The 26,998-nt window shown below is 40.5% G+C and overlaps 1 protein-coding gene across 7 annotated transcripts in view; it reads right to left on the reverse strand.

Moving 5' to 3' along the window:
- The window catches only part of MYZAP (myocardial zonula adherens protein), a 58,286-nt gene that overhangs the window by 4,722 nt on the left and 26,566 nt on the right, over positions 1-26,998 (reverse strand). For 5 of the 7 annotated variants that reach the window (XM_051796351.1, XM_051796350.1, XM_051796349.1 and 2 more), the window contains 6 exons: positions 26,277-26,402; positions 25,427-25,555; positions 23,504-23,589; positions 20,915-21,020; positions 10,335-10,418; positions 8,659-9,875 (listed from right to left, as the gene is read on the reverse strand). In XM_051796351.1, the coding sequence (XP_051652311.1) occupies positions 9,525-9,875; positions 10,335-10,418; positions 20,915-21,020; positions 23,504-23,589; positions 25,427-25,555; positions 26,277-26,402 (882 nt within the window). In that variant the 3' untranslated portion in view covers positions 8,659-9,524. The other 2 variants (XR_007906071.1, XM_051796355.1) reach the window with 2 other exon arrangements.

A 26,998-nucleotide genomic window follows, 5' to 3' on the forward strand; every position in this document is an offset into this window, starting at 1 on the left:
CCCTAGAAGTGTAGGAAAAGCAAAAGACTTCCTGCTATTAAAGTCTACACATTCTAGAATTGATATACAGGAGTTTTGCCAACTGTTTCATAGTTCTGCAGCTTAGGCTATGAAATTCTGTGAAGGTTCATGTCAGTTGTTTCAAATGGGTAGAATTAGGCCACTGCTCAATACTGAGATTCTGTGGCACTTAATGCTAAAGAGAAACATATTAACTCTCTGTGTCATGAGACTCTCTTTAATTATGACTAGAAAATAAAGCCATCATGCTTATTCTGTACCATTTCCAATTTTATACACATTAATTATCTCATAAAAGGTTTTTCTATCCCATAATACTCACGCATTTGTTTTAAATTTGCTTTTCTTTATGACTGGGTTCTTGGCTCGAGCCTCCAGAACTTCAATGTAATGTGGTGTCTTGGGATACAGGCTTCCAAACACATTGCCCTTATGTTTTGCCACATTCTGCCCTTTTTCCAATATTTTTTCACTGTTATCTCCATCTACAATTGTGATTTTTTGAAAGGCATCAACCAGAGTGTCTTTGCTGTCATTCAAAGTAGCTGCACTTTCTGTACCATTCTCAGTACTGCTCTGAGAGATGTGTTGATCATTTTTCAGATGACTGCTCATGGCTGACGTGGAGACAACTTCAACAGAATGACTCTGATCTTTTCTAACAGTCTTTATTTCATCATTTTTCCTCTGAGTCTTTTGATTTTCCAAAGCTGTGCTTGTGGCATCTTCCTCAATACATTCTGCCTCCTGCCTTTTGGAAGGAATCTCAAAAGTTTCTTTAATATTAGAGTTTTCATTAAAGTCTGATGAATCTTCACAGTTCAGTGCATCTTTGTTTTCCTGTTTGCTTGTATTAATTTCCTCCTGTTTTGCCTGAAACTCCAACCTGACAGCAGATAGCAGCTCAGCAGTCCTGGCTAGTTCCTCCTCTTGCAAAATGGCAAGCTTCAGCTTTTCAGCAAAATCAGAGATCTTCTTACCCTTATCTGGAAGCCTAGAAATGAACCTCCTAAGACCAAAAAAAAAACCAAAAACACCAGAGTATAAACAATCCTATTTCAATCTGAGATACATAAGTGTTTGGTTAGAATAGCCAGTGGGGGAGGTTTTACATTCTGATATCAGCTTCTTATTTACATTACAGATTTCTGAAAATGTTAAGATGCAAAGCACCTGCAGCCCAACCACGTGTTTTCACTGAGTGAATCACAAAATTACAGAATGGTTTGCGTTGGAAGGGACTTTAAGGATCATCCAGTCCTACCCCCTGCCATGGGCAGGAACACCTTCCACTATTCCCAGGTTGCTCCAGGCCCGTCCAACCTGGCCTTGAACATCTCCAGGGGTGGGGCAGCCACAACTTCCCTGGGCAACCTGTGCCAGGGCCTCATCACCCTCATAGGGAAGAATTTTTTCCTAATATCTAACCTAAACCTACTCTCTTTCAGTGTGAAGCCATTCCCCCTTGTTCTGTCACTCCATCCCCTTGTAAATAGTCTTGTCTCATCTTTCGTGCAAGCTCCCTTCATATACCCGAAAGGCGCAATTATGTCACCCCGAAGCCTCTTTTCCAGGCGGAGCAACCCCAGTTCCCTCAGCCTTCCCTCACAGCACAGCTGCTCCCTCCCTCTGCCCGCGGGGCCACAGGGGCACGCACTCCCTGTATTCCCGGCAGCCGGAGCGCCGGGCGGTTCGCGCGGCCTCTCCGGGCCCCGCAGGACGGAGCGGCTCGTCCTCTGCTGCCTGCCCCGCCCGCCCTCACCTGTCCGCCAGCAGCCGCTCCTGCCGCCGCAGCATGTCCCGGAGCTCGGGCAGCGCCCGCCCGCGCAGCCCCGGACCCGCCGCCATCGGCGCCCGCCCGGCAGCGACACGGGCGCCGCCATCTTGCCGGAAGCGACGGCACGGCGGCAGGGCCCGCCTTGCTCGGAACGCGAAGGCCGACACGGCCTCCCGAGGGGGACCAGGGACGGGGTTGGGCGGTGTGGAGAATGGGAACAACAGCTGAGGAAATGTGTTTTATTTCCTAGCGAACATGGCAGCTGTAATACTTGCGGAGAAGCAGCTGAAAGGCTGTTTATTTGTTTTGGGACCAATTTGACATCTTTTAGCAATGTTTTTTGGCAGTAATTCTGCTTCTTACCTCTCAGAATTCCTTCAGGATTCTGATTTTTCCCCCTCCCCAACACCGATCTGGTATCTTTCTATCATAAGTTTTTTGACTTTGGCCAATATATATGACTTTAAAATCCAGGGATTTCATCTTTCCTTGCCTGTGTTGTGCTACATTTATTAGACATCATTTTAAATTTTTATTACTTTCCCTTTTGAAATATGAACCTTAGAATGGATATGTTCCAGACACATTTTTTAAAGTGAATAATTAGCACAGTTTTACCACAGTATTTGAAGGGTCACACGTGCCTGACGTGCTGCTCGTCCCGTATCAGTGCAGGCAGGTCCGGCTGCATGAGGCTCATCGCACATCCAGCAGTCACGGAGTCCTTACTGCACAAACGCAGCATCCCAGAAACAATTCCAGGTCAGCCTGGGTGTGACAGGCTGTGCAGAGCAGAGGCAGGATTTGTCCCTGAGCTCAGCATTCTTAGCGAACTCAAAAAGCTGCGAAGGCTGAAATGTCTCCCCTGTTGATGTTTCCATGGGTGAGAGCTGTGCTGTTTCCATGTGTCTGAGCAGCCCTTAGCAGAATGACAATTCATGTTAAGGGCTCAAGGTTTACTTTCCAGAGGTCTGTTAAAGTGTTTACATGGCCTTTATTTTTTAACTTGTTCATGTATGATACAGAGACCAAACAGAGAAGCTCAGATTGTGGTATAACATTAACTCCAGACCTTCCGAACTGGCACAAGCGTCCTTAGGAAGCCACTCCATCCACAGCAGTGAGGTCACGGTGAGTGGGGGCTCCCAGGTGGCTGCTAGCAGCTTTTTTAAGTTGATCCCAGTGGAGGTTTCTCAACCTGAGCAATAGAGAACAGGCACATTTCTCAGAGGCTGTTAAGAGGGTTGTTTTACGAGCCGGACGAAGGCAGGCCCAGCCCGGAGGGACTGCAGGAGGAAGCACTCCGAAATGTCCGCCGGCCCTTTGTTTGCGCAGCTGGACGGCCCAGGGAAAGGCTGAGGGCCGGGGGAAAATGAGATTAATCAAGTAGGCAGCTACCCATGGAAAAAACACCACAACCAGGGTGAGAAAAGCTGCTCCGTGACGAGTTGAAGAGATCATTTCACTGCCTGGATCATCTCCTGTGGAAAATCCCTCAGGGAATTTTGCCTAAAAGTTCAGGGAAGAGGAAATCACTGAGTTTTTCACACCAGGAGATCCCCTGGTGTGAAAGGACACAAGTTAAAGGACACAAGTCCTTTGAATTGCTGCTTCTGTAATGCAGGGTTAAGTTATGCTATCTATTGAACATTTCTTGCAGAAGGAACGCTTGATCCTGCTTTTTAGCCTTTCTCCTCTGGAGATAGGAGAAAGTGGGAAGGCTGAGCATGGAAATCACTTCTGCCCACAGGAAAGTGGAAGTCTAGAAGGAACAATCTCATTAGACCACTGCTCTGCACTCACAAGATGTTCAGCTGCTTTATGACATGTACAGGAAAGTAATGCCAGTATTTACAATGGGTTTCAGCTTATGTGCTAAACTGCATAAACATAGGAAAAAATAGAGCAAAAACTGACTTAAGTGCTGGAAATCACAACTGATCCTTCTGTACCTCACATAGAATACCATTCACCAAGTCTGTATTGGTTCAAAGTCATTGCAAAGGAATACTGCTCATCTTTACAGCTAGGGAGTTTAAATTTTGAAACACTGTTTACAGTTCCAAAATGATGAACAAATAGCTGAAATTTGGAAGGTGCAGAAGCAAATATATTCTTGTTTATAAAGAGGTGGGCAGCATCTAAATACACTGTAATTGAGATGGTATCAATTTAGGAACAAATTTGAAGAAGGAAAAATGGATTTCTGCTTTTGCAGTCAAGGAGCAGAAGTATGGGGCACTTGTGGGACTGAGGAAAATTACCCTTAGGCATTGCTGCCCCTGGGGTGAAATACAGGTGTGCAGAAAAATCCTCACTGCTCCCACTCTGAACATGAGTAATCACATCCTACAGCAAGTTTGGTTTTAGGACTTTACTCTTTCTTCTACTGGGAGACTGACAGACTGTCATTATTTGCAGTGCACAGTCATGTTTTTATGGTTTCCCTCAGAGTGTTCTTGGCATGTTTGATTAGAGGATTTATTCTGTATCACTTAAATATTTGATCAGCATTCAGGTGAGCTAAATATGTAACAAAACTGGGGGTTTAATATTTTTTACATAGTAGGCTTTCCTACATTTCCTAACTCAGGACATTATCTTGAGCCGTTACTAGTTTTTGGTGAGTTGTTTTCTGTCACTAGATATCTAGAGTTAAATATAATTTATTCTGCAATAGCATGGCTGGAATTGCTAGGCAATTCAGTATTATTTCTACAAGAAAAGTTCAACTTTATAGAATGTTACTTCTTTTCATTAGGAAAAGAGGCAAAAGAGACTTTAGAACATAGATTTTGGGGGAGGGGGGGGCATTACTTTCATGGTTTCTCTGCTCCTAGGTGGAAATATTAAGAGGCAGGAGGAGAGGAAACAAGCCCCACAGACAAAATAAACTACCCCCAAAATAGCAGGAAAAAATGGTGTACTTGGAATTTAATTATCTTTTATTTCATTTAGGAAAAAACCCCCTTTTTATCAGCATGATTCACCTTCATAATAATTCATTTTCTTTAAAAAACCCACAAATCCCTCCCTTAACATTATTTCTCTAGAAAAAGCCCCAAGCAATTTAAAAGCAGATCTATATATACTGACAGCTATCAACATACTGGTTTACACATGGGAAGCCACTGTCAGATCATTGTAGTGCCCACACACCACATGCCTTTACAGAATACTGTAACCTCACAAACCTTCACTCCTGCCTGTTTTCTCTTTAAACCATCAGGTAGGTCCCTTTTTCTTTTGAAAACGTTCACATACCTTGAGTAGGAGATGGCTGCTATCACCTTGTTTTCTTGTGTTCCTTCCATGTTGTAGTGTTTGAGGTAGGGCTGGAATGGCCTTAACTCAGGTCTCTTAAGCACATTTCTTCTTTTACACATGCAAATAGCCCCAGGTGCTGAACGGGAATGAAATGAAATGTAAGTGGAATGAAACTCTCAGCAGGTACATCTGCAGAGCAAGATTTCCTGTGCAGAATTACAGGCTTAATGCAGACTGAACTTACTTCTCATCTGTCCATGTCTAAAAGTCTTCAGATGTCAAAACAAGTATTTAAAGCTCTCTGAAAAGTATCCAACTCCTACAGTTCCATGTCGTAGGTTCAGCACCGAGCACTGCTGATCTCCACAGGACTTTATGAGGTCCTGTTGGCAATCTGTACTGAATGCACATACCAAGGGAAGCATTACTTGAGCAAAAAACTTCACATTCTTCATCTGAGCACTGCAAACCTGCAACACTGTGACTGTAATGTTTGCATGACCTCTTATTTAATTGACATGCAGACTGCTTTATTGTGACAGTCTTAAAAAACAAATCTCTGTTTCAGTGAGTGGATATCAACTGTAAATAAAGATGGGCCACAGCCATCCCACCCTCATCCTGCTGAAGCCTGCAGAGCATCATCCCCATGTATTCAGGTGTTTTCTGCAGGATCTGAAGCTGCTGGGTTAGGGTTTTTTCACAAGAGCTGTGCTGCCCAGTTCTTGTTTATCCCGTGCAAGTCAATAGTTCTTTATTTCATGAAAGAATTCATCTACTTCTGTTACTTGGCTTTGAGAAGGAGTCTGTAGCCAGGGAGTGCCTTCCTGTTCTCAAGAGCCCATCTGCCAAAGGAAACACCGACAGGAACATCGAGGCTCCAGAGGAGCTGCTTTGCATCCACACGTGTTTTGAACAAAGTTGTGCAGAGTAACAGTTGGCAACGTTTTAAGGCAGGTTTCTTTCTAAATGATACAACAGAATAGCAAGTTTAAATACAGTATTTATTGCAATTTATCCTTTTCATGTCCTACATACAGGATGTATTAAAAGCATACAAGGTAATGCATTATTTATACAGCAGATATGAAAACTGTATCCCAAAATACTTTCCAGAGTATCTGGAATAAATCACAAAAGAATACTTATCATGGTACAAATGTAGTCATACAATTGACTTACATTTAGTGCACTTTCTGGGACCTTTCTATATGGCTTTTACTGCTGTTTACAGAAATGTTACTAGTTTCTAAAATTATAGTACTAATTAACCCAATCTCAAATCAACAAAATTTATACAGAAGTGTTACAGTCTTTTCAGTCAGATTTGTTATTATCTATGCTAATTTACATTGCTGCTGATTTGACTAGAAAGCTCTATAGTTTCATGTAACACAATCATATAAATATGATTCCTCTCCTGTTCTTCAGTTACCAAATTTAGACCAGTAGTCCAATGAAATGATGGTCACCCAGTTCACTGCTCTTAAAATACATCATAGGCTTCAGTCCTTATTTGGTTTAGAAAAAAATACCACATTTCATCAAACAGTCAGGACAGAATTTACACAGAAAACTTTTACAGTAAAAACTTAAGGCCTTGCTGCAGTCTTGGTAAAGTCTCGAGTAGTTTATCATAATTTTGCAAGTCTCAGAATTAAAATAGCTTGTACTATTTTCAGAGGAGATCCTCTATCAAAACAGAATGAACCTCCTTTTGAAGTCTGTGTCAAAACAGCATTTTGATACATATCCTGTCCTCTCCTACCATTCACTGAGCACCTCACAGTTGTCAGGTTCTGTTTTCTGAATTCTGGCCAAAACCAGAAGGATAAAGGATTTTCACTTATTTAATCTTGTTATTCTCTTTTACAACAACATGCATTTCCTTTTATCTAAAAATATCACCTTCATCCATTTACCTTCAGTTTGAAGGTAACTTTTACAAACCCTGGTTCAGAATCACATTCCTGAAATATAGAGGGACTATCTGGGCACAAAAATGCTAAAAGACATTATGTAACAACCTAAAGCTCCATCCCTGGTGAACATTAATATACCAGTTGGGATTAGTTTTTAATGTCTTCCGCTTCCAAAACAGACACTGTCCAAATATTTGCTGTTATCAGCCACTAGATGGAGATACGATTCCACAGGCACAAATCTTATCCCTGACATTGCAGTTGAGTCACTACTCATCATCTTGTGGGTTCAGTATGAGGTCAATATTATTATTTTAAATACAACTTTAGTAAGTGTACTTGATTTGAATAGATAAGGACTGCATTTAAGAACTTGCATAAGCCTGGAGATAAAAGCAATCCCTTTGAGAAGCCCTGTGGCAAGGTCAGTACCTCCCGGGATTGGCTGAATGCAAGAACAATATTGACCATACAGAAAACAAAAGTTGTTTGTTTTCTGTAGTTACTGTAATTAAAAAAAAAAAAAAATCCTTCATTCATGTTAACAGAACTACAATAAAATATTCATAATTCAAGTTCACTGAGACTGGGAGATCAAAACAAGATGTAAAGAAATCCCCTATATATTTAAACGAGTTCAGTACTAGATGCAGTCATTCCTGCTGCTACATGAAGCCAAGGATAAGATTTTAAGTGCTTTGGAAAAAAAAATACTCAAAACCCAAAATCCTGATTCAGGATTGCTGTTGCTGTAGGAATTGCAGGGACTGCTGCAGGTTGCAATAGGCAAAATTCTGTTTAATGAAAACTGCTTCCTCTAATGGAAAAGTAAATAAATAAGGTGTCAGGGGTTTTCCAACACAATTACTATTGAATGTACCACCAATGGCCACTCTGTCCCATGACTGAGGAAGTGCAAACCACTGCCTCAGTCCAACAAAGCAAATTCCATTATAATCAGCTCTATCGGTCACTATTTCGAGCAACAAACACAACATTCACCTTCATGTGTGGAGGGAAGAGCCCAGTTGCATCTCTCCCTCCCAGCAAAGAGTGCTGGGTACAAGGGAGCTGCCCCCAGGTGAAGAGAGCCCTCGACTGTGCCAGGTCTCTGACAGGTGTGATCTGCCCTCCCAGTTTGTAGGGGCACATGGGGAGCTTCCACACTAATGCCCTCTGCCAGCATCACTTCAGGTCATACTGACAACACAACAGATTAGAGCTTCATCACACAGACAGAATTATGATACAGTTGAAGAAAACAAAAACTGTACAGCTGTACAACTCCTTCCCTGCAGGCATTTGAAATGACACACTGCACTGGGCAGCTTCTGAAGAAGCAACATTTGCTGCTTCACTTACCCCGCTCCTTCCATATCCCCCTCACAGGCAACGCCAGTAGTAACTTCAGAGACAAAGTTACTAAAAAGCTGCTTTCAGGATAAATTTAGCAAGACTCCATGCTGCTGTTCTTCTCTATGAATTGATAACAATTTATCTAATCAAGCTGCAAAGGCGCAAGGTATCTGCTCCTATTTAGAAAGCACAGTGACTTGACTGCTCAAGATGTGCTGTTCTTTGTGCTGAATTCCAGCACTCTCTTGAACGGGGTGTACGTCCTCACCGGCCTCTGGCTCTCAGGAGATCTGTTCTCAGGACTTGGACTGTTGAGGAGACAAGAAAAACCTTAGAGATTTAATGTCAGAGTATCAGACAGCTGGGCTCAAAATGCCATGGCAATGAACTTGTGCCCTGTTTGGATACCAACAGGCTAAAATTAATTAGTGCATTTGATATGTTCCATATTTCTTTTCTATAATGCCACAAAGAATATTTGATAAAAACTGTGGCACATACTGGCACGTTGACATGCAGGCATTTGCTGGAGCTCATAGTGGAATGTCCAGCAGTAAAGTTACTAGGACTAAGGATCCTACAACAAAAAAAACACAGCAATATAGTGTTTAAGAAGACAATTAAATGATCCTGCAACAAAAAAGACAGCAATATTACATTTAAGAAGATAATAAAAGGATTCTGCAACAAAAAAGACAGCAATGTTACATTTAAGAAGATAATTAATTGTGAAAAGTAATCCCATGAAATTTAAACTTTACAGAGGTACATTTTCACAGACATAAACCTTAAAAATAGAAAAAATGTCCGATAAGTAGGGGCTGTGCCTAGATATAGAGAGGCCACAGAGAAGACAACAAAGATAGGTCTTTGTTGACACCCTGAATGAAAACCACTGTTTTAAGGTTTCAAAACACATGCCATTAAATTATGCTTTGGGCCAAACTCTGAAATGAGTACATTTTCAAATTATCAAGGGAATTTTACTTCACTTGCCGATTTCATAACAGCTTGCTGGTTCCATGTGGTGATTTACACTCCTCCAATTAAATGATTCAACTTGCAGGGCAGTTAAGAACAGGTTTACTTGTTGGCACTTCAAGTAACATGCAGTGGTCCTGCTTAGCTTAGTGTTTTGTTTTCTGTTTGGCCCTTCCCTGTGGTGACTTTGGGGTGAAGATTCAAGTGCGAGTCCAGAGCCGTGTTCCCAGGGCTCGGTGCAACCCTGAGCACTGCCCGGGGCAGAGGAAGGGGAGGAGAAGGAAAGGCACAATTCCTGATCTTTCCAAAGCCAGGCTGCAGAGCCACTGGCCACCACAGAGCAGAAACAACATTCTGGTGCAGAAGTGGGAACGTTTGGGTTTACTAATACAGCACCAATAAGGGACATTATGGGGAATTTTCCTACGAGCAAGCCAGAAAAACAAATACCTGTATGGAAGGTCACATTCTACACCAGTATCTCTGGTTTCTATATTGGTCTTTGGTTGGTTTTCCATTAAGTAGTCCAGTTTATCTTGTAATTCTTTATTCTGGAAAACAGTAATTTTCATCCCAAGTTTATTTTATTTAAATTATGTTATGGAAACAAGGAAATAAAATTGCTCATTGCCTTCACCCCACAAGAAATAATGCAAAAGTATTGACTGAAAAAATAAAGGATCCTTAATTCTGGGAAAAAAATATAACTTAAACCAACAATTTTATTCAGACGCTTCTGGTTTAAGTCATTATAATACCATTATAAAATTTTAAGTTAAGAAACTTAGCATGAATATTGAGAATTTATTACATGCATTCCTCATGTGACTGGTGTCATAAGTTTAATTTTCATTTGAAAATACAAATACATATACATCAAATGTAAATGTAAATATATAAATATGCAAGTCAATATGTAAATATGCATGCAGATAACACCGGATGACATTGGTTCAAATTTTATTTGGTTTCATAAAATAATCACAAAAACATAAAAGGTAATGCCTTACCTCACATTCTAAGAAAGAGATTTTTTCTAAAAGCTGTACTATAAATAATTCCTTTTCTTTTACTTTCTTCCTTAGCACTTCAATCTATGAAGAAAAATGAAGCACAGACATTTACTTTGATTGGGATGTAAAGAGAAGGAGAAAGACCTAAATACCACAGGAATAAAGGCTTAATTTTATTGCTCAGCAAGAACCAAATACCTCTAAATATTCACAAACTGATTTAATTTGTGGATTAGCTATCAAATTCAGTGGACTTTTACTAAAGTGAATCAATTCCATAGAACAGTTAAACTGAAATAAAGGAAAGCTCAGAATACATTCATTTTTCCTGGCAGTCATTATACTACACTGATATGCAAGAAAGACCACTTTTAAATACTTGGGTCAAATTTTCCAGGCACTCTCCTCAGTCACTTGTTAACTCTATATCCTAAAACCTATGTTGGGAACAAACATTAACATCCCCTTCAAAAACACCACTGTAAAACTTTTTCAGTATGTGTGCAACGTGATTAGTAGAAATATTCTCATCCTGATAAAGGAGAAAGATAAAATACTCAAGGTACAGTAATGAAAACCACAGCAGTACTGTCACCCTCCCAAAAATATACTAGATGTTATAAAACATTGAAACTAAAATGTACAGAACTATGAAAAATATGAAGCAAAACAAATGCATAAATAAAACAAAAAAACCAGGAAGATATAACATCAACTGAAATTTAATTTAGTCTCCATGACTTCAGTTACCACATCTCATTGACACAATGATCAGTTTTTATTTGGAAGAGCTAAAATGCTAACTCCATACAGTGTTTTCAGCTGAACAGTTACAGAATACAGCAGTGCTGTCATCATCCATCTTCCTCAAAATCAGATATTTCCCTTCTTTCTCTTTTAGTTTAAAGTGCATGTAAAACTACCCATGTCATCTGAAGCTAAGATCATTTCAGTTTGCAACTCACAGAAACACAAAGCTTGTGGCATTTTCACAAAATCTTAGAACATATCTTGATTTTCATATTTAATTACAACTTTGTTTATTAGCATGACTAAATGAGGTCAGCTATGTCTTCGCTGGTTCAATAGCTTCAGTCCTGCTAATAAATTCCACTTCAGAAAGATAAACTGTTCTTTTAGGACTTTCAAGTGGATCTTCTCTATTAATATTCTGTTCTCCTACCATGCATAGAAGGATATAATATTCATACCACTAATGAGTGCAGCACAAAGAAACCCGAAGCCAAGCACAGCTGTGTTATCAGGGGAGGGGTTTGCCCTGACACACAGCAATTCTTGTTATTGAAAGGAATCAACCCCATCAGCTGCTTGGTCTGGTTTTTACATCAAACACAAAATATTTCTGCTTCCAAAGAAGTGATCAAATTATCTGTCATCCAAAAGCAAGACCAAACTCTTGTGTTTCATAGCCATTTACCTTAAGTTATATTCACTCTATGACACAAAGGTTCTAAGACATGAAATAAACTGTGACCCCAACCATTATGTTTACCAGTAGGTACAAACAGAGTTTGTGTAAGTAAAAATTAAACTTCTATTTGTTTATTCTTCACATTGGCTATGAAGAACACAAACTCCCTAAGGTATTTTAACTACAACAGTCTAAAGGCAAAAATGAGCATGGACACCTTAAAATCTAACAGAGAATACAAAGAGGAACACCTTGACAAACAGCTTCCTCCCCTTCCCAAACACAAAACTGAACTCCAAAAAGACATTTTGTAGTTTGGTGAGAGTGCCCCAGCAGACTGACCCATCCACAGCAGCACTCCCTGCCTCACTGGGACATGTTTACATAGTACACAGAACCCATTAAATCAATCTCTTAGTCCCTCTGAAGAATTACACCAGATTTTTAAAATATGCTTTCCCTTCTGCAGACAATATGGTCCTGTGCCATCACATGCTCCAAGTCCCAGTCCAGCAGCAAACCAGAATGGTGTGGTTGGACCATGCAGATTACAGAATGAGCAGGCTGGCAATTGTGTAACTTAGAGAACACCTTTGGGTGGATCTTTAGAAGGCTGGGAACTCACAGCCACACAGACAGAGTACATTCCAGGAGAAATAAATTCAGCAGTGGGTAAAAGGAGAGGCTGTTTCAGCACAGTCCTGCTCCCCAGATGCAGCAGAGCACCCTGTGAGGCCACTGTTGAAGGAAAGCAAGGCCAGGATGGAGCACGAATGCTGCACCTCCAGACACGTGGCCAAATAGTTGTCTCAGCAGCTACTGCAGTCCAAGGGCTGAAATAAGTAGCCTGACACAGATGACACATCCCATCAGAGAAATTTACTATATAAAAAAAGTTTATTTACTGAATAAGGACTTGAGTACACATCATCTTACACCATTAGCACCAGACCAGGAGTGAACCTGATTTGATTAACCCTTGAGGGGATCTGTCACAGAAAACCAGGGAAAATATGAATAACTTTAAGGAATTATATTATTACTCTATTAAATAAAAAAAGTCCAAAGCCCAAAAATCCAAGACTTGAGAGTATCTTTGCTTCAAGGAGCAGCCCAAAGCAAGAGAACAACTAGCAGGTGACAGAGCAATAGATTTTGACTTTGGGATGAATGTAAGGTAAGGAGGAGGAGAGGAGAAGTAAGATAGGTCAAACCCAATACTGAACTCCAGGCCTGAGTGGTGGCCAGAATAGTCTGGTCAGAACAGTCAGAAACAAATCAGTTCAAGCCAAAGACTCTCAAATTCCATGGACTGACTCAGGTATCCAACTCATTTCTGGACTGACTCCAGGATAAAATTATCACCAAGATGCTCCTATGTTTTCTTTGGTCAATACCCAAGGCCTATACTCTACCTCATCCTTGCTGTGTGTGCAGACTTTAGCATTCCAGCTCGCTGCCAACTCAGCAACTTGCTCCCAAATCTGCCTTTTGCACAACTCCCCTCTCAGATTTCTTCGTGATTTTCCTCAGCACTATTCAGGTACATCCTTCAGGCTCTGTCCCCCAGCCTTCTCTAGAAGTGCCCAAACAGACTTACCCTAGCACTTAACTCTTGACCTGACTTGCATCATTAGGACTCCACACTATTACCAGTATTTCCATAAACTTCATGCCCACATTAAGCAGTCAAACACAACTGGCAACCTACTTAGAAATATCATTTACATTAATGACCCACTCATTCCTTTCAAAACAGCTCTGCTAACAGTAAAACTGTGACTTTAGCAACCCTGGGCCACAGAGTCACCCTTTTCCCTACCACTTCATTCTCTCTTAACCTCCCCCACCCCACTGCATTCATTGCTCCTGCCTGTTCCAAAACTGGGAAGGGAAAAGCTACAAGGCCTAAGCTACAGTTTGTAATTTATCAGGTCTGTGAGTGAGTTGAGGGGCATCATGTGCTCTCAGGCCATCCCAGGGGCTGGGCAGCATTGCCTCAGTGCCATAACAGCCAGGAGGGATGACCCCCCTGGCTCAGGCAGTCACAGGGGCTGCTCAGGAGCTCAGCCCTTCGGCCACCCCATCCCCATCCCCGGCATTTCACTGTGGGGCACAGGAAGGGCACCTGATCTCTCCCCATCCTGGCATGATCCATGAAGTTCCCTGCAGACTGTGCTGGGTGTGCAGCTTGCATTTCACATACCCACTGCAGTTTCTGATGACCTGAATCAGCACTAAGGCCCCACATGCAATGTGAATCATCCTGAAATTATCCACGGGCTCAGGACTGACATGGTCTTGCACTTCCTTTCAAGCTCTCTCCTGCTTGTTTCCATCCTGTTGCTGTTACCAGCTCTGTGGTTTTACCTCCTTCTGAAACCTTGAGATCCCTTCTCTCAAACTCCCTCAGCCTCCAGACTGTCACCTTATCTTGTGGTAACTCCCAGAAAATTCAATTCTTGTCCATCCCATCACCAAAGATCTATTTCTTTCTCACTAATGCACCTTACAGAGCCTCCAAATACCAAACACTTGTCATGGTACTCGAATGGGATGTGTAAATTCTTTCTAGGAAGAGCTGCACTTCTTTGTCTTGCACCACCAAGCAACTAAACTTTGTTTCACTAAGACAGAAAGTGAGATATAAGAGTCAACACCATTAAACCAATCTCATGGATAGAACACCTAAGAACAGTCAAGAGGAGAATTGCAAGACCTAAAAGAAAGAGCCCTTAAGGAAATGCTGGAGATGTGAGTAGTAGTATTAGAAGGGAAAGTCAACAGAATTACAAAGCTATTAAAGTAGAAGGAAAGAGCATCTTAAGAGTAAATTAAAATTATGTCCAATTGCAGAGTTTATATAAAGAAAGCCTGAAATAGAAAACTTTATTTTATTCTGTGTACTGGGACACGGATATGGAGGCTTAAAATATACAGTGATCTACTGGATTGGAACAGATCCAGCTATTAGGTAAACTCAGTCAACATTTACAACTTGATATTATCATCCATTAGTTTAAAATATTTATCAGAACATGACAGTTTTAACATACTTAAGTATGATGTATTATTCACGTATATTGTATTTTCCTTATTCATCTCCTATTAATGAATTGGGCATCTGTAACACTGATACAGAGACATGAACAAACTGGTCATAAATATGACTGAACACAGGACAAACACGATACACAGCATGCACAAAACAAGACAGACAAGACATTGCAACATCAGCCTGAACTCTCAGAGGTAATTCCTGTACAAGGAGAACAGGATTTTCCTCAGTCCAATATTTCACTGGACCTTAAGTGATATTTATCAGAGGCTAGACAAGAGTGTTGAAATTTTTTCAGGGAACAATAATACAGTAAATAGGGATAAGCACCTTCGCCTTTTAATCCTCCCTAAATCACTTGAGCAACCCATCAATACCTTCTGTATTTTGAAACTCACATTGTATTTAATGAAAAAGTAACAACTGATTGATTTGAGCTAATGCACCAACTTACAGACCTTCCTAAACTAACGAGCTGCAAGAACACATCAGGCCAGACTTTGATGCACAGGTATTGCCAAAGCAGGCCCCTGGGCTGAGATGCCCTCATGAGTTACAGACATTGGCTCCCTGTCTGCAGTCCAACCACCTCCTTAAGAGCTACCTCAGTAATGGGCACGTTTTCTAATTAAGGACTTGGCCAGGCAATTCCCAGCTGAAAGGGCTGATGTTCTGCATGTATAAACACTCTCACCAACACCAGCAGTGACTCTACTCCTGCCAATAGATAAGCAATGTACTGCTTGCTCAAGTCCACTGAAGGATGCCAAACACTTGAACTGGGGAGAGGGGAAGCAGGGGGCAACTTTTTTGTGTTCTGTCCTTTATCTTCTTCCTCCAAGCTCCCAAGGTGGGTTTCTCTTTCTACATTTCTCGTTTGTGTTTTTGTTGGTGTTTTGTTTTCATGGTAGGTACTATACAATGCAGATTTTGGTTAATACAAATTTGGCATCTGTCTGTTGCTGGTGATTCCATCTTCTCACTATCCTTCTGTGCAGCTTCCTCTACTCGACCTTGAAACTCTTCTTCCATATTAAAACAGGGAAGGTTTCCTATATATCTGGAGATGGAGTATCTTGACACAGATGTTTTGAGATGGTTAAGTCTTTGGTGGAAAAATTTCTTCTTTATTCCCCACTTGTGCAATATAAAGTATCTTCTGTATTTGGGACATCATTTGCTCATTAGTACTTTGTCCTTTCATGCAAGTATCTTCCCCAACAGAACAGGAGACAGCTTCTCCCTGGTGTTTGGTCACCATTTATTATCCAACGAATCTGAGACTAAAGCTGGAGAACAGCTCATGGGCCATGACCTAGAGACAGTTTAATTCAGTAGTTAGGGGGATTTCATGTGAAATCTGAGTTCTGTAGATAATTTCTTGTCATGAAATCAAATATCCTTTTCTCTTCAGACCCCTTCAGAACAGCTTCCTATATGTGCATTGACCCACTCACCTTGCTTACAAAATGTTAATGCTTATTTCCTTCCCTCTCCTGCTTCTCAACAATGAAACCCTATTACATATAAAATAAGCTTATTGTGCAATGAAACTGCAATCCACTTCAATGGCAATTGCACACATCTCAAAACTAAAGTTCTCTTCATTCTCTCCAGGCTTGAAACTGAGATCAAGCCACAAAATAATTTTGCTGCTGATCTAAACTCACTGTTCTGCATTTCATATATCTTACACTAAACTCACACTTCCTACACTGGCTCAGGATGAAGTGGTTGACTGTATCAAATAGACACTTAAAAGACAGCTTTCACCCCTCTCACAGAACAAGAGCAATTTCAACCCTGAAAGAAACAATGTGGTAGCAGCTTTCCATGCCCTCCCATGGCACCTCTGTGCCTCCACCTGCCTGCCCAATTCTGTCTCTTCAGTGGAAACTTCTTAGCAGAAGGGCCTGAAGTTTGTGTGCCTCCATGTTTGACCTAAGAGCCTCCCTGCAGATTCTCCATCTCAAACTGTCTTTGAAAATCTCTCTCTGCCCAGCCACACTTTAAGGTAACTACAAAGGCAAGGGCTAAAAAAACCCTGAGCTTTGGGTGACCCACTGTGGCCATCTGTCTCTTCTCACACTTTCTTTTAAAGCCTGCAATGTACAAACAGTATGAGGAAAAGGCTGGGTTTCTAAACACCTGCCAAATGCAGGTCCTGCACTTTCAACTGCCAGCACTTCATTTAAAATGTACTACACTAAGCTGTGAACAAACAGATTTATTTAACAAACAAGCTCAACACAGGGATAAATCTGTCAGCCTTAAATCATCTGCAATACCTCTCTAATGAGAACATGAGGCTTTAAGACTATGCAGACTATGACTTTCTGCTCAGCTGGTGCACTTAATGGGCTGCAGTCTTGGCTCTCACAGCAGACAATCCCTACAAGGCTGAAAAATGGATATGAATCAGATCCTAACACACAGAGATGCTGAAAGTACCAACACCGGCAAACTTCCATTTTATTTCTTCCATTTATTTTTCTTCTGAAAGTTCCTTCCTGTGCTACTATTTAATTTATGACTGGTTGGACTAGATCAAGTTGAAGAATGTTCTATTAATGCCTGAGATGGAAGGATTTATTTTCAGGAAAAAAAAATTAGAAGCAAATGATGTCTTTGCCAAGGAGTATATGCACATTGAGTTGTGATTTTCCTTCTCTGCCTGGGCTCAATTCCCTAGATCATGTGGCCACTGCATTCAGTACCAACAAGATGGGACCTATGAAGAGGAAGGTGTTAAATGCTCTTTCCCTCCATGGCCTCCTACATTTGGTGCTCCTCTGCCAGCATCCCCTTTCCTGCATGCCTAAGTTAGGACTGACCACCATCTCCTAACACATTTTAAATGCCGTGTTGGAACAGCCTAGTGCATCACAAAACTCCACTCTAAAACTTCTCTTTCACTTCCTCCTGACTGCTTGCAGCTCTTTTCAGGAATGCCCTGTTTCTGTCGCTCGCAAGTGATCCATCATCTTTCCCTAAAAGGCCCGAAGAACAATCTATTTTGTGATTTTTTTCAGCCAGGAGATTCATTTCAGTACTCGTTCAATTCTGACAGTTCTCCATATCAGTTTGAAGCAGTATATCTTGTTTGTTTAGTACCCCTTTGCAGTGATGTTCATCTCTCCAATTTGTCTAAATTGGAGATGGTAACAGCACAAACCCCTGATTTACACTGAAAGAATAAACCCATTATTTATGTTTCAGATTTGTGTCCAACGATACTAAGATAAATATTAAACAAAGCTCATCCTGTAGTCAAGCAAGCACAGGCTTGGCCATCTTTCTCACCCAGTAGTTCATGCAGTAGCTTGTTCATGTTTCAGCTTCTAACAAAAGCACTGCCAAGAATTTTGCCTATTTCCTTTCTTTACACTTCTCTCCTGAGTTTCCCAGGTCAGCCTGTTCTCGGTCTACTCTCATACCACAGAGCAGCTCAGCATTTCAGAGAGCAGGATTTCTCACTGCTTTGATCATTCTTTCTCAATTATTTAAACACAAGTTATCAATCATTATAATACCCTCATAAATCCTAAGATGGCATGTTATTTTACAGATACGAAGCATGAAAGTATTGCAATAATGAGTAACACAACAGGGTTTTGTGACAGCTTTCTAGGTATTCTTCCCCATTACATTTTGCAATCAGTTTAGTGTAGAGGGGGTATGTGCTTAAGTATAGCCTGATGTACATGTTTTCTGGGACTTAAATAGTAGTGCAATCTTCCCTATTTACTCTAGAAAGTATTTTTAGTGCTGCTACTCACTAGTTTTTAACTTAGAACAGGCTCTTCAGATAGCATTCCTTTTCAGTATTTTTGTTGAAGATTTCTCAGCTTCTATGACATAGTTAGCAAGCGTTGCTTAAAATACACCTAAACACTTATCAAATATTACATAGAAAAGAGCACAAAATCATGAAAAACACCACATGCTTGGATAGCTGAGGGCACTCACATCTGCAATGCTTTTTCTCTTTCCCCATGATGGACAGCTACTCTTCTCTACACTACTGAGGCTGCTAATTTTAGGGCCTCTAATTAGGAGTTCAGTTTAAAATAGTGCATGCCAACTGTATTGTGGGTATTCCCTCAAACACAGCACAAACACAAGCCACAAACAGAACAAAATTAAAAAAACAAACCACCAATTAATTAAATGCCTAATGTATTTGGTACCATCTGACCTGATCAAACTTCTGGTACAGGAGTCTTTAGCCAGCTCACTAGTGAAAATAGAGATGTAGCTACAGATGTTCATGCAGTTCTCAAGGAAACTGAATTAAAAGAAAAACTAAAAACACACAAGGACTAAAGCAGATAGCAAAAAAATATTCCCTGTGGCTACATGGCAGCCAAGAATTTACACAGAGGCTTAACTGCTTTTGAAAAGCAGGCAGACATCAATTAAAATTAGACATATTTGATAGGTCAGTAGTGACTTGGTCACCTAACACTGTCCTTGTTAAATGATAACCAGGCAATCTAGAAGGGCTTTCTGTGTATATGAAGGCACGAGCAGAGATACATTACAAGGAATCAGCAAGCTAAACTGACCCATTAAACCTAATGTTTGTGGAATCATAATCATTGCCTCAAGCTTTATACACGATTTTTTGCCAAAACATCCGACAGAGCTGGAAGGATTTGTTATACCGATGTAGCCCACTAGGGGTCAAGTTACATCCAGCAGTTTAAAAATATATTTAGTAATAAAGGGCAAAATTTAGGCCACCATCCTCCTATATCACTAGAATCATCTGGGTTGCCACATGTATCACAAAGTGACAAGTCCTTTAGAACTTTTCTTCAGAACAAACAGAAAAAAATCATAATATGATGGTTGGTGCACAGAGATACAAAACAGATTAAATTATTGTTCCTATAATCCATTCATTAGATGGATTGAATTATTAGATTGGAGAAGTTTTCCTTAATAGAACACCATAGTATAAAGATTGTTAGTTCAGTTATAGACCAGCTATGATGCTTGAAAATAGGGACAGTGGCAAGCTGAGCTAAAAACAAAACCTCAAGACTTGATATGTCTGATATGACAGAAGAACTTTAATCCTTCTGTGTAAAAGACACTTAGTATCACACATCTGATCATGCAGCAGGGCTACATAAGAATCTTGCAGAACAAAACAGATATAAGTAAATATATATATAAATACCAACTTGACAAAAATGAAACAACCATGTCTAATCAGAAATCCTGTACCAGCACTTCGTGAATGCAGAAAGAATGCCTTAGATTTGAGTGGTTTCCAAACATATGATTTTATGAATGTGAGATGTCCAAATACAAATAAAAGATTTTTAATGAAGGCCTATCCTCTGTGGAATAGGAAGGCTTGTGTAATAGAACTCTTAGCCTGCCTTGTAAAGCTCCAATTTAAACTTAATTTACCTATTTCCACGTCATTCTTTCATCCATTTGGAGAAACAGAAATGTTTGCAATTAAAGCCTTCTGACTGTGAAACAGTTTCCTGACATATAGGTAGCCTGTAACTTGAAGCAGCTATCCAGCAAAATTCCACTTAAAATTTTACAGGAAATTATATCAGCTAAGATGGTGTCCCAAGACCAGGGTAAAAAAAGACGAGTGGTGAAAAACTGTGTTTGCAGGCCTATTTCTGTGAGGAAACACATTGGGAAAACAGAAACAAATAAAAAAAAACCCCAAACAAAACCCTCCAAACCCAAAAGAACAAACATTAAAGGTCAGGCTTTGCCTTTCATTTCTGTACAGGAAGGAGACCTTTAATGAGTAGTCAGCAGGTACCCTCTGAATGGTTCAAACTGAGTTGCAAGTTGGATGTTGCATTTCCTGAACTACCATAAAAAGTCCTAGAATTAGTTTCATCTTAAAGATCACAGTTCACAACCTTCAGCCACTGGTTTAAACTGCTTTCACCCTGTCTTTCTGCTTCACTCCAGATGCTTAACTCATCTTCCATTGTAACTAAGGTGCCATAAGGAAACTGCACACAGGACAGAGTTCCCTTTGGAACATTTACTAGAAGAATCAGTGCTCCCCAAATACTCAAGAGTTGTTTTACTAGATCTCACCTCCTCGACCATATGCTTGACTTTCTTCTGTTGGCAGTGCACCATGTCATCCAGATGTTTGATTCGCTCTCTCAGGCTGGCTGCGACCTCCTCCAAGTGCTGGGACCTAGCAAAGCATGCAAGAGTCAAGCATTTAAGTGGGGAGCTGTGCAGCATAAGCAAAACAAGAACAATCCCCATAATTCACCATAAATCGGGATAGGCAAGTCAAATTCCACCGACAGATGTCAATTTGTCCAAAGTACGTTTTAATGGTAATCTTTGAGTGCCTGTCTCCACCCAAGTTTACTCACCTTTGTCTTGCATACTGGCACTCTTACTCAGAGCCCGAAGTGCTGACAATTAAACAAGGTGACAAAACTCATCTGAAGGTGTGTTTTACCTTTAAGTGAAAGGCTTTTAGACAACTAGATCGTTATCGTTAGAAAGACACATTTAGCCTGACTTATTAGCACCTACAAACGTTTTGGAAATATATACTGAATAAAAGCCAGGAAGCAGGTCTGCTTTCAAAGCTGTCTTACTGCAGGAAAGCCTTGAGTCAAGAATTTGGCAGAGCTGCCAACAGCAGCAGAATGTTAACTGGAGTGGTATTAACTCATCAACAGTCAGCAGGAATTGTGACTGTTTTTAAGTTTGCACATGACTCTTCAGATAGATCCTGCATTTCACTCTTTAACACAGAAACTGAACACCCACAGAATTCCTGCCCCAAGTTGGTTTGTCAGCTTGTCAGAAAAGTAGTTTTAGAATATGCAAAGAAACAGGAGTGAAGCTTTTTAATAAATTTTTTGGCTCGCTGGCCATGGGAGACTCCATTTTTATCTGAATGTACAGTTCTTAAAATTCTTCAAAGAACACAATGACTTGCTTACAAAATAAACTTCTGTACTCTGAGGTTCAGGACTGGACAGAATTTGAGAAGTGGAGGAGGGGAATCAAAAACAAAAAGGCTTTTTTCATCTTGGTCTGTGCACAGCAGAAGAAACTGTTGAAGCTGCAAATAGAACTACCATTCTGAGACAAAGCAGCAGATGGCAAACTGTAAGACATGATTCCAGTGAATGACTGAACTGTATCCTGTTTCCCCCCAAAAGTCTCTATTAACGGTGAAGCACTCTACAGAAATTTAACTGCAGCACTTTGACAAGGACCCAAAAAATTCAAAACATTGCTGCAGGTTTTTCAGTTATGAGTATTAAGGTCTCACAAAACTGTAATTTGTATTTTTGATTGGAATTTTAACACATATTTAGTCTCTCATTGAAAGATTCAGAACTGTAAGCATGGATAGCAATAGAGAAATGGAACAGACATCCATCCTCAGGTGGAGATCAAGTGTCTGCTCAGGTGCAGATAGGTAAAGAGAAGTTAAGAAGAGACTTCAGCATCACCTGAACATAGATTCATTGCTTGCATAGCATAGATTGCAACTGTGAGCTTGCTTGCATTGCACAAATTCCTGCCTCAACACTGCCTTTTTACCCTTTCACTGCAGTGTAACTTTTCACACTGAAAAGGATTCACTGAAGCGAGAAGAGTCTGTGTTATTCAGAAGTAAAGGAAGAAAGCAATTATCTTTCATCTCCATATTCTATGTTGCTGAACATCTGTTCACTTTAAATTATTATTTTAACAGGCTGCTGTGAAAAGCCATTCTTGCCCTGACACCAGAGAACCTGGTCACAGATCAACACAAGCACGCAGTGAGAGGCTCTCAGCAGGGACCTCCTTTTATGTTTATACTTCCTAAAGACCAGCAGGATGCCAAAAACCTTGAAACTGAATTTCTGGGTGCCACAGAACCATAAGTAGTAATCAAGTACAGTTATTCAGTCTCTGGTTTATCTTTACCCACTCAAGCAGTGTCATATAAACCTTTGAGTGGCAGATACAATTTTCACTCCAACTGCAGCTACTCTATTTCAGTGCTGGATAGAATTCTCTGGAACTTGGCCTCTGACTTTGCTTGAAGCTTTCTTTTGCCTGGTCATGGTGCTCTGTCAGACTCAAAGAAGTAGTTATGGATGTCCATGCCACTTGTGGGCAGAATCATCAGACCTGCCCCTCCAAGCCTCAAATCTATTTCCCCCTCTACCTCTTTTATACAAGAGACACCCCTGGCAGTTATATGCAAAACTCTTGCTCTCCCCAAGAGTTCATATTTACAAAGGGGATGTCCTACAGCTTAATACAGGATACAGAATGTCTTGTCATTTAATACTCTGTTGAGCAGTCCAGAAGGAGATCATGAAAGTATTCACAGTCAGGATCGTACTGTGCTGAATTTGGGAATGTAGATTTAAGAAAAATGCAATCCACAAATATGCCACAGCTTGTTCTATCTACAATGTACTCTGCATATCTGCAAAAAACTTTTCAGGAAAGATGCATGACGGTTTTGTTGCTTTGTTGCAAAAATTATTCATCTGGGTATTTTACATGTAAATAAACCTTTGTTGAGGTAGACAATCCCTATCAGACTCCAGTTTTTAAGTTAAAAAAAGTAAAACTGACGTCTTCAAAAACAACCCATCCCCTGAAGTTTCCTAGCAATATTACAAGTTCCACAGAGAAGATATATCTCACCTTTCACTGTCGGAGTTGTTTTCGGATTTCGCTCCATGTATTTGTATTTCATTCAATTCAAGCTGTTTTTGCAGCTGCTGACGCTCCTAAACAAGAAATGTTATCCTTCAGTTCTCCATGTGTCAAAATGTAAAGGCTTCACAAAGCATATTTCATTGCAATTCAAAACATCATTTGTGAAATTAAAATAGAAACTGATTAACCAAAATTCATGCATTTCCTACAGCCAAGGAGCACAGAGTGCATAATAATAAAATCAAATTCCCAGCTATGCATGGAAATAAGATCAGAGTTTTCAATTTTCTATTTGAAGATGTATGGCTGTACTTGAAACTGAATTTTTTTAATAAAAAGATGAGTCATCAAAATCTTTAACTACATAAATGTCTAAATGTCCATGTTATCTCTCCAAAAAGATTTCTCAGTCCAAGGCTGAGATAAAAGGTGTTGCTGTATTTTCTTCCCCCAAAACATTCCTGATTATTTTAAAGTGCTCAGCAGCACAGTGCTTGTGAAGATCTATGAGGACTCGGGGACTGAGTCAAAACAAGTTAACAGAGAAGTAAATCTGTTATCCACTGTAATGGGAAGTTAAGAGGCATTCAGTCGTACTCAGCCAGATAAGAGCAAATTAAATAACTAAGGTGAAGAAACTCATTGGTACTTATGAACTACATTGCAATCCTTTATTCACTGTGTAACACAAGTTGTAGGCTGAAGCCCAGATGAAGTTAATGGAGCCACTAAAGGGGGATATTAAACTGAACGATTTCTCACTGTAGTCACTAATTCTACCTACAGATTTGCAAGTATTAGACAAAGGGAGCTCAATGCACATTAGACTAACCAGTCAAGCCAACTGGCTTATAAAAACCTATCTCTCAGTAAAATACTGAGATTAAACATGTACTATACTGAAGTAAAAATGGTGAAAAAGCCCACTTCATTTGTAAGAACAGAAGATTGTATTCACTCCACTGACTAAAATTCTCTCTGCTCCTGCATTTCAGACAGTGAGGCACAAATCTTTAAAAGATAATGAGATGACTGCTACTGAATGAAATGAGAAATACCAAAGTACATCCAAGACCATTTCATGGTCACTGCAGCCAAGGTTGCCCTTGAGCTGCACATTCCCCACCAGCCCCTCCTTGTTGGAGAGAACAAGGTCCAGCACAGCACCTCTCCTCATTGGCTCCTCTATCACTCCAAGAAGGAAGTTCCCAACACATTCCAAAGGAAGTTATCAACACATTCCAGGGACTTCAGTTGCTTATGCCCTGCTGCACTGTCCCTCCAGCAGCTGTCAGGGTGGTTGAAGATCCTCATGAGGACCAGGGCTTGTGAATGTGAGAGACACTCCCATCTGGCTGTACACAGCCTCAGCTGTCTGTCTGTCTGTCTGTAGAGAGCCTCATCCTTTCAGTCTCCCTGGTTGGGTGGTCTGTAACAGATCCCCATTAAAATGTCACCTGTCCCTGCTCTCCCTTTGATCCTGACCCATAAGCTCTCAGTCAGCTCCTCATCCACCCCCAGGTGGAGCTCCATGCACTCCATGGACCTACCACAGCAGCACTTGTAAGTGATTTTGGATCATTTATGATTTTTACTTGATTAGGCTTAGACTTTGCACACCAAAGGGACACTGAACGGTCTTATTAAATTCCTTCTTTAAAGCAACGTTCATTTCCTAAAGAAATGTTGACACTTTAGCCCTGACTGTAAAGAGAACTAGAAAGATAGAACAACCACTTCATCACAGTGTATCTGTGGCAGTCCAGGTCCATTTCTGATCTGAATACAATTACTAAGATACAAACAGCAATGGTGTGTCACTGAGCAGCAGAAAAACAACAAGAAGTTAAATTTCCTCCATGCACTGGTGCATTTCCTTTAAAGGCTGCAATCAGCTGACTCTCATACCACTTCCATGCGTTCAATCAGCCTGTCCAGCTCCCCAATTCTCTGGTCTTTTTCCTGGATGCTGGTTTCTGTAATTTGCATCTTCTTATTGGCCTCTTCAATAGCCTTCAGAAGCCGATTTGTTTCCTCCTTCAAATAAGAACATTTACAATCACATTAGCACCTAATATATTAATGAGGAATTTTTATTTTTCTTTTCTTTTAGGCTACAGAGTCAGGCTAATAGCTTTTACTTTTACCCATTTCTTAGATATTTGTTTTCTCTTCTGAGGATGCTGTGAAGTAACAGCTAAGAAAAATATGCTGTTGCAGAAGACAATTTTTAAAACACCGAAGTTTGCCATGTTTAGTTTTGTACTTTCCTCACATGTAAAGCAATATGAATAGAAAGAGACAGGGGCATCTATCTTCAATCTCCATCATCATCCATCTCTATCAGTTAAATAATGCAATGACTAACTGCTCATAGAAGGGTTTTCCTTGGGCCTAAAGGAAACCAAAGAACAGGAAGAGTTCTTGCTCCAGTAGCATCCAGTGAGGTTGTTCCCCCTCTCCTTCCTAAACTGTCACTAAAATTGGGCATTATATTTTTCTATTTTTTAGAGAATCAAAAGTTAAAAACCCAAATAACTTCATTTCAAATTTCGAAATGTACATTATCATTAACATTACTATGTTTGAACACATTCTTTTCTTAGTCCTACAACCCCAGAAGTTTGCAAAGGTTAGTAACTATGGCATGACTAGTCACAGAGACAGAAGTGAAGGAATACATGTCAGCTCTGGGGTACTGAGTGATTGAGAAACACCACCAAGCTGAGCACCACTCTTGCAGGCTTGCTATACATACCAGGAGGATTTCTTTCTCAGCTTTATGTTTCTGTTCCTCTTCTCGCATCTTTTCCTCATACTGACTGTACAGTTTTCTTGTCATCTCTCTCATGACTTCAGCATTGGCTTCCTGTGATGATTCCACCTGTGAGGGAGGAAAGTTGACCCATCAGTCAGTACAGCATTGCTGGCAGCAGGAGAAAGAGAGTTCACACGATGTAAAAATAACACTTTGAGCTTCAGCTCCACCTTGTTACAAATCTGACATTGCTGAAGCAGATTTCCACTTGCATGAAGACCATTTACAGCATTCTGCCAGCACACACATCATTGCAACTTCTAGAAGTTACCATTTCATCAAGTTTCACTTTGTCTGAATTTAACCCATTTGCTCATTGCTTATCCAAGGTCAGGCAGTGCCTCTTTGCTGAGCCCTTTCCTTATAGCCTCCAAGTCACTTGGTTTGCTTCCCCACTGAAAACACTCAAAGCAATAATTACTTTATTGCAGTACCCCCCCCTCCCTGCTCTCTCTTGGTTTTTCACATTCTGCTCTTTGTGTAGGCACAAGAACTGGGGTGACAATGGAGGAAAGAAGATCAGGGAACAATTAAAATTAAAATTAATATTCTCAGTGATGTGGAAGGGTTAATTTTTAACAACAGAACCAGAAACTTTACTAGAGCTACAGGGAAGAGGGTAAGAATGGTAATTCTGAGACAGGATTTCCTCCTTCTGTTGG

This window comes from Manacus candei, unplaced genomic scaffold (genome assembly GCF_025592945.1).
Source record: "Manacus candei isolate 608988 ecotype Guabito, Panama unplaced genomic scaffold, ASM2559294v1 h1tg000046l, whole genome shotgun sequence".
In the NCBI taxonomy this organism is placed as follows: Eukaryota; Metazoa; Chordata; class Aves; order Passeriformes; family Pipridae; genus Manacus; species Manacus candei.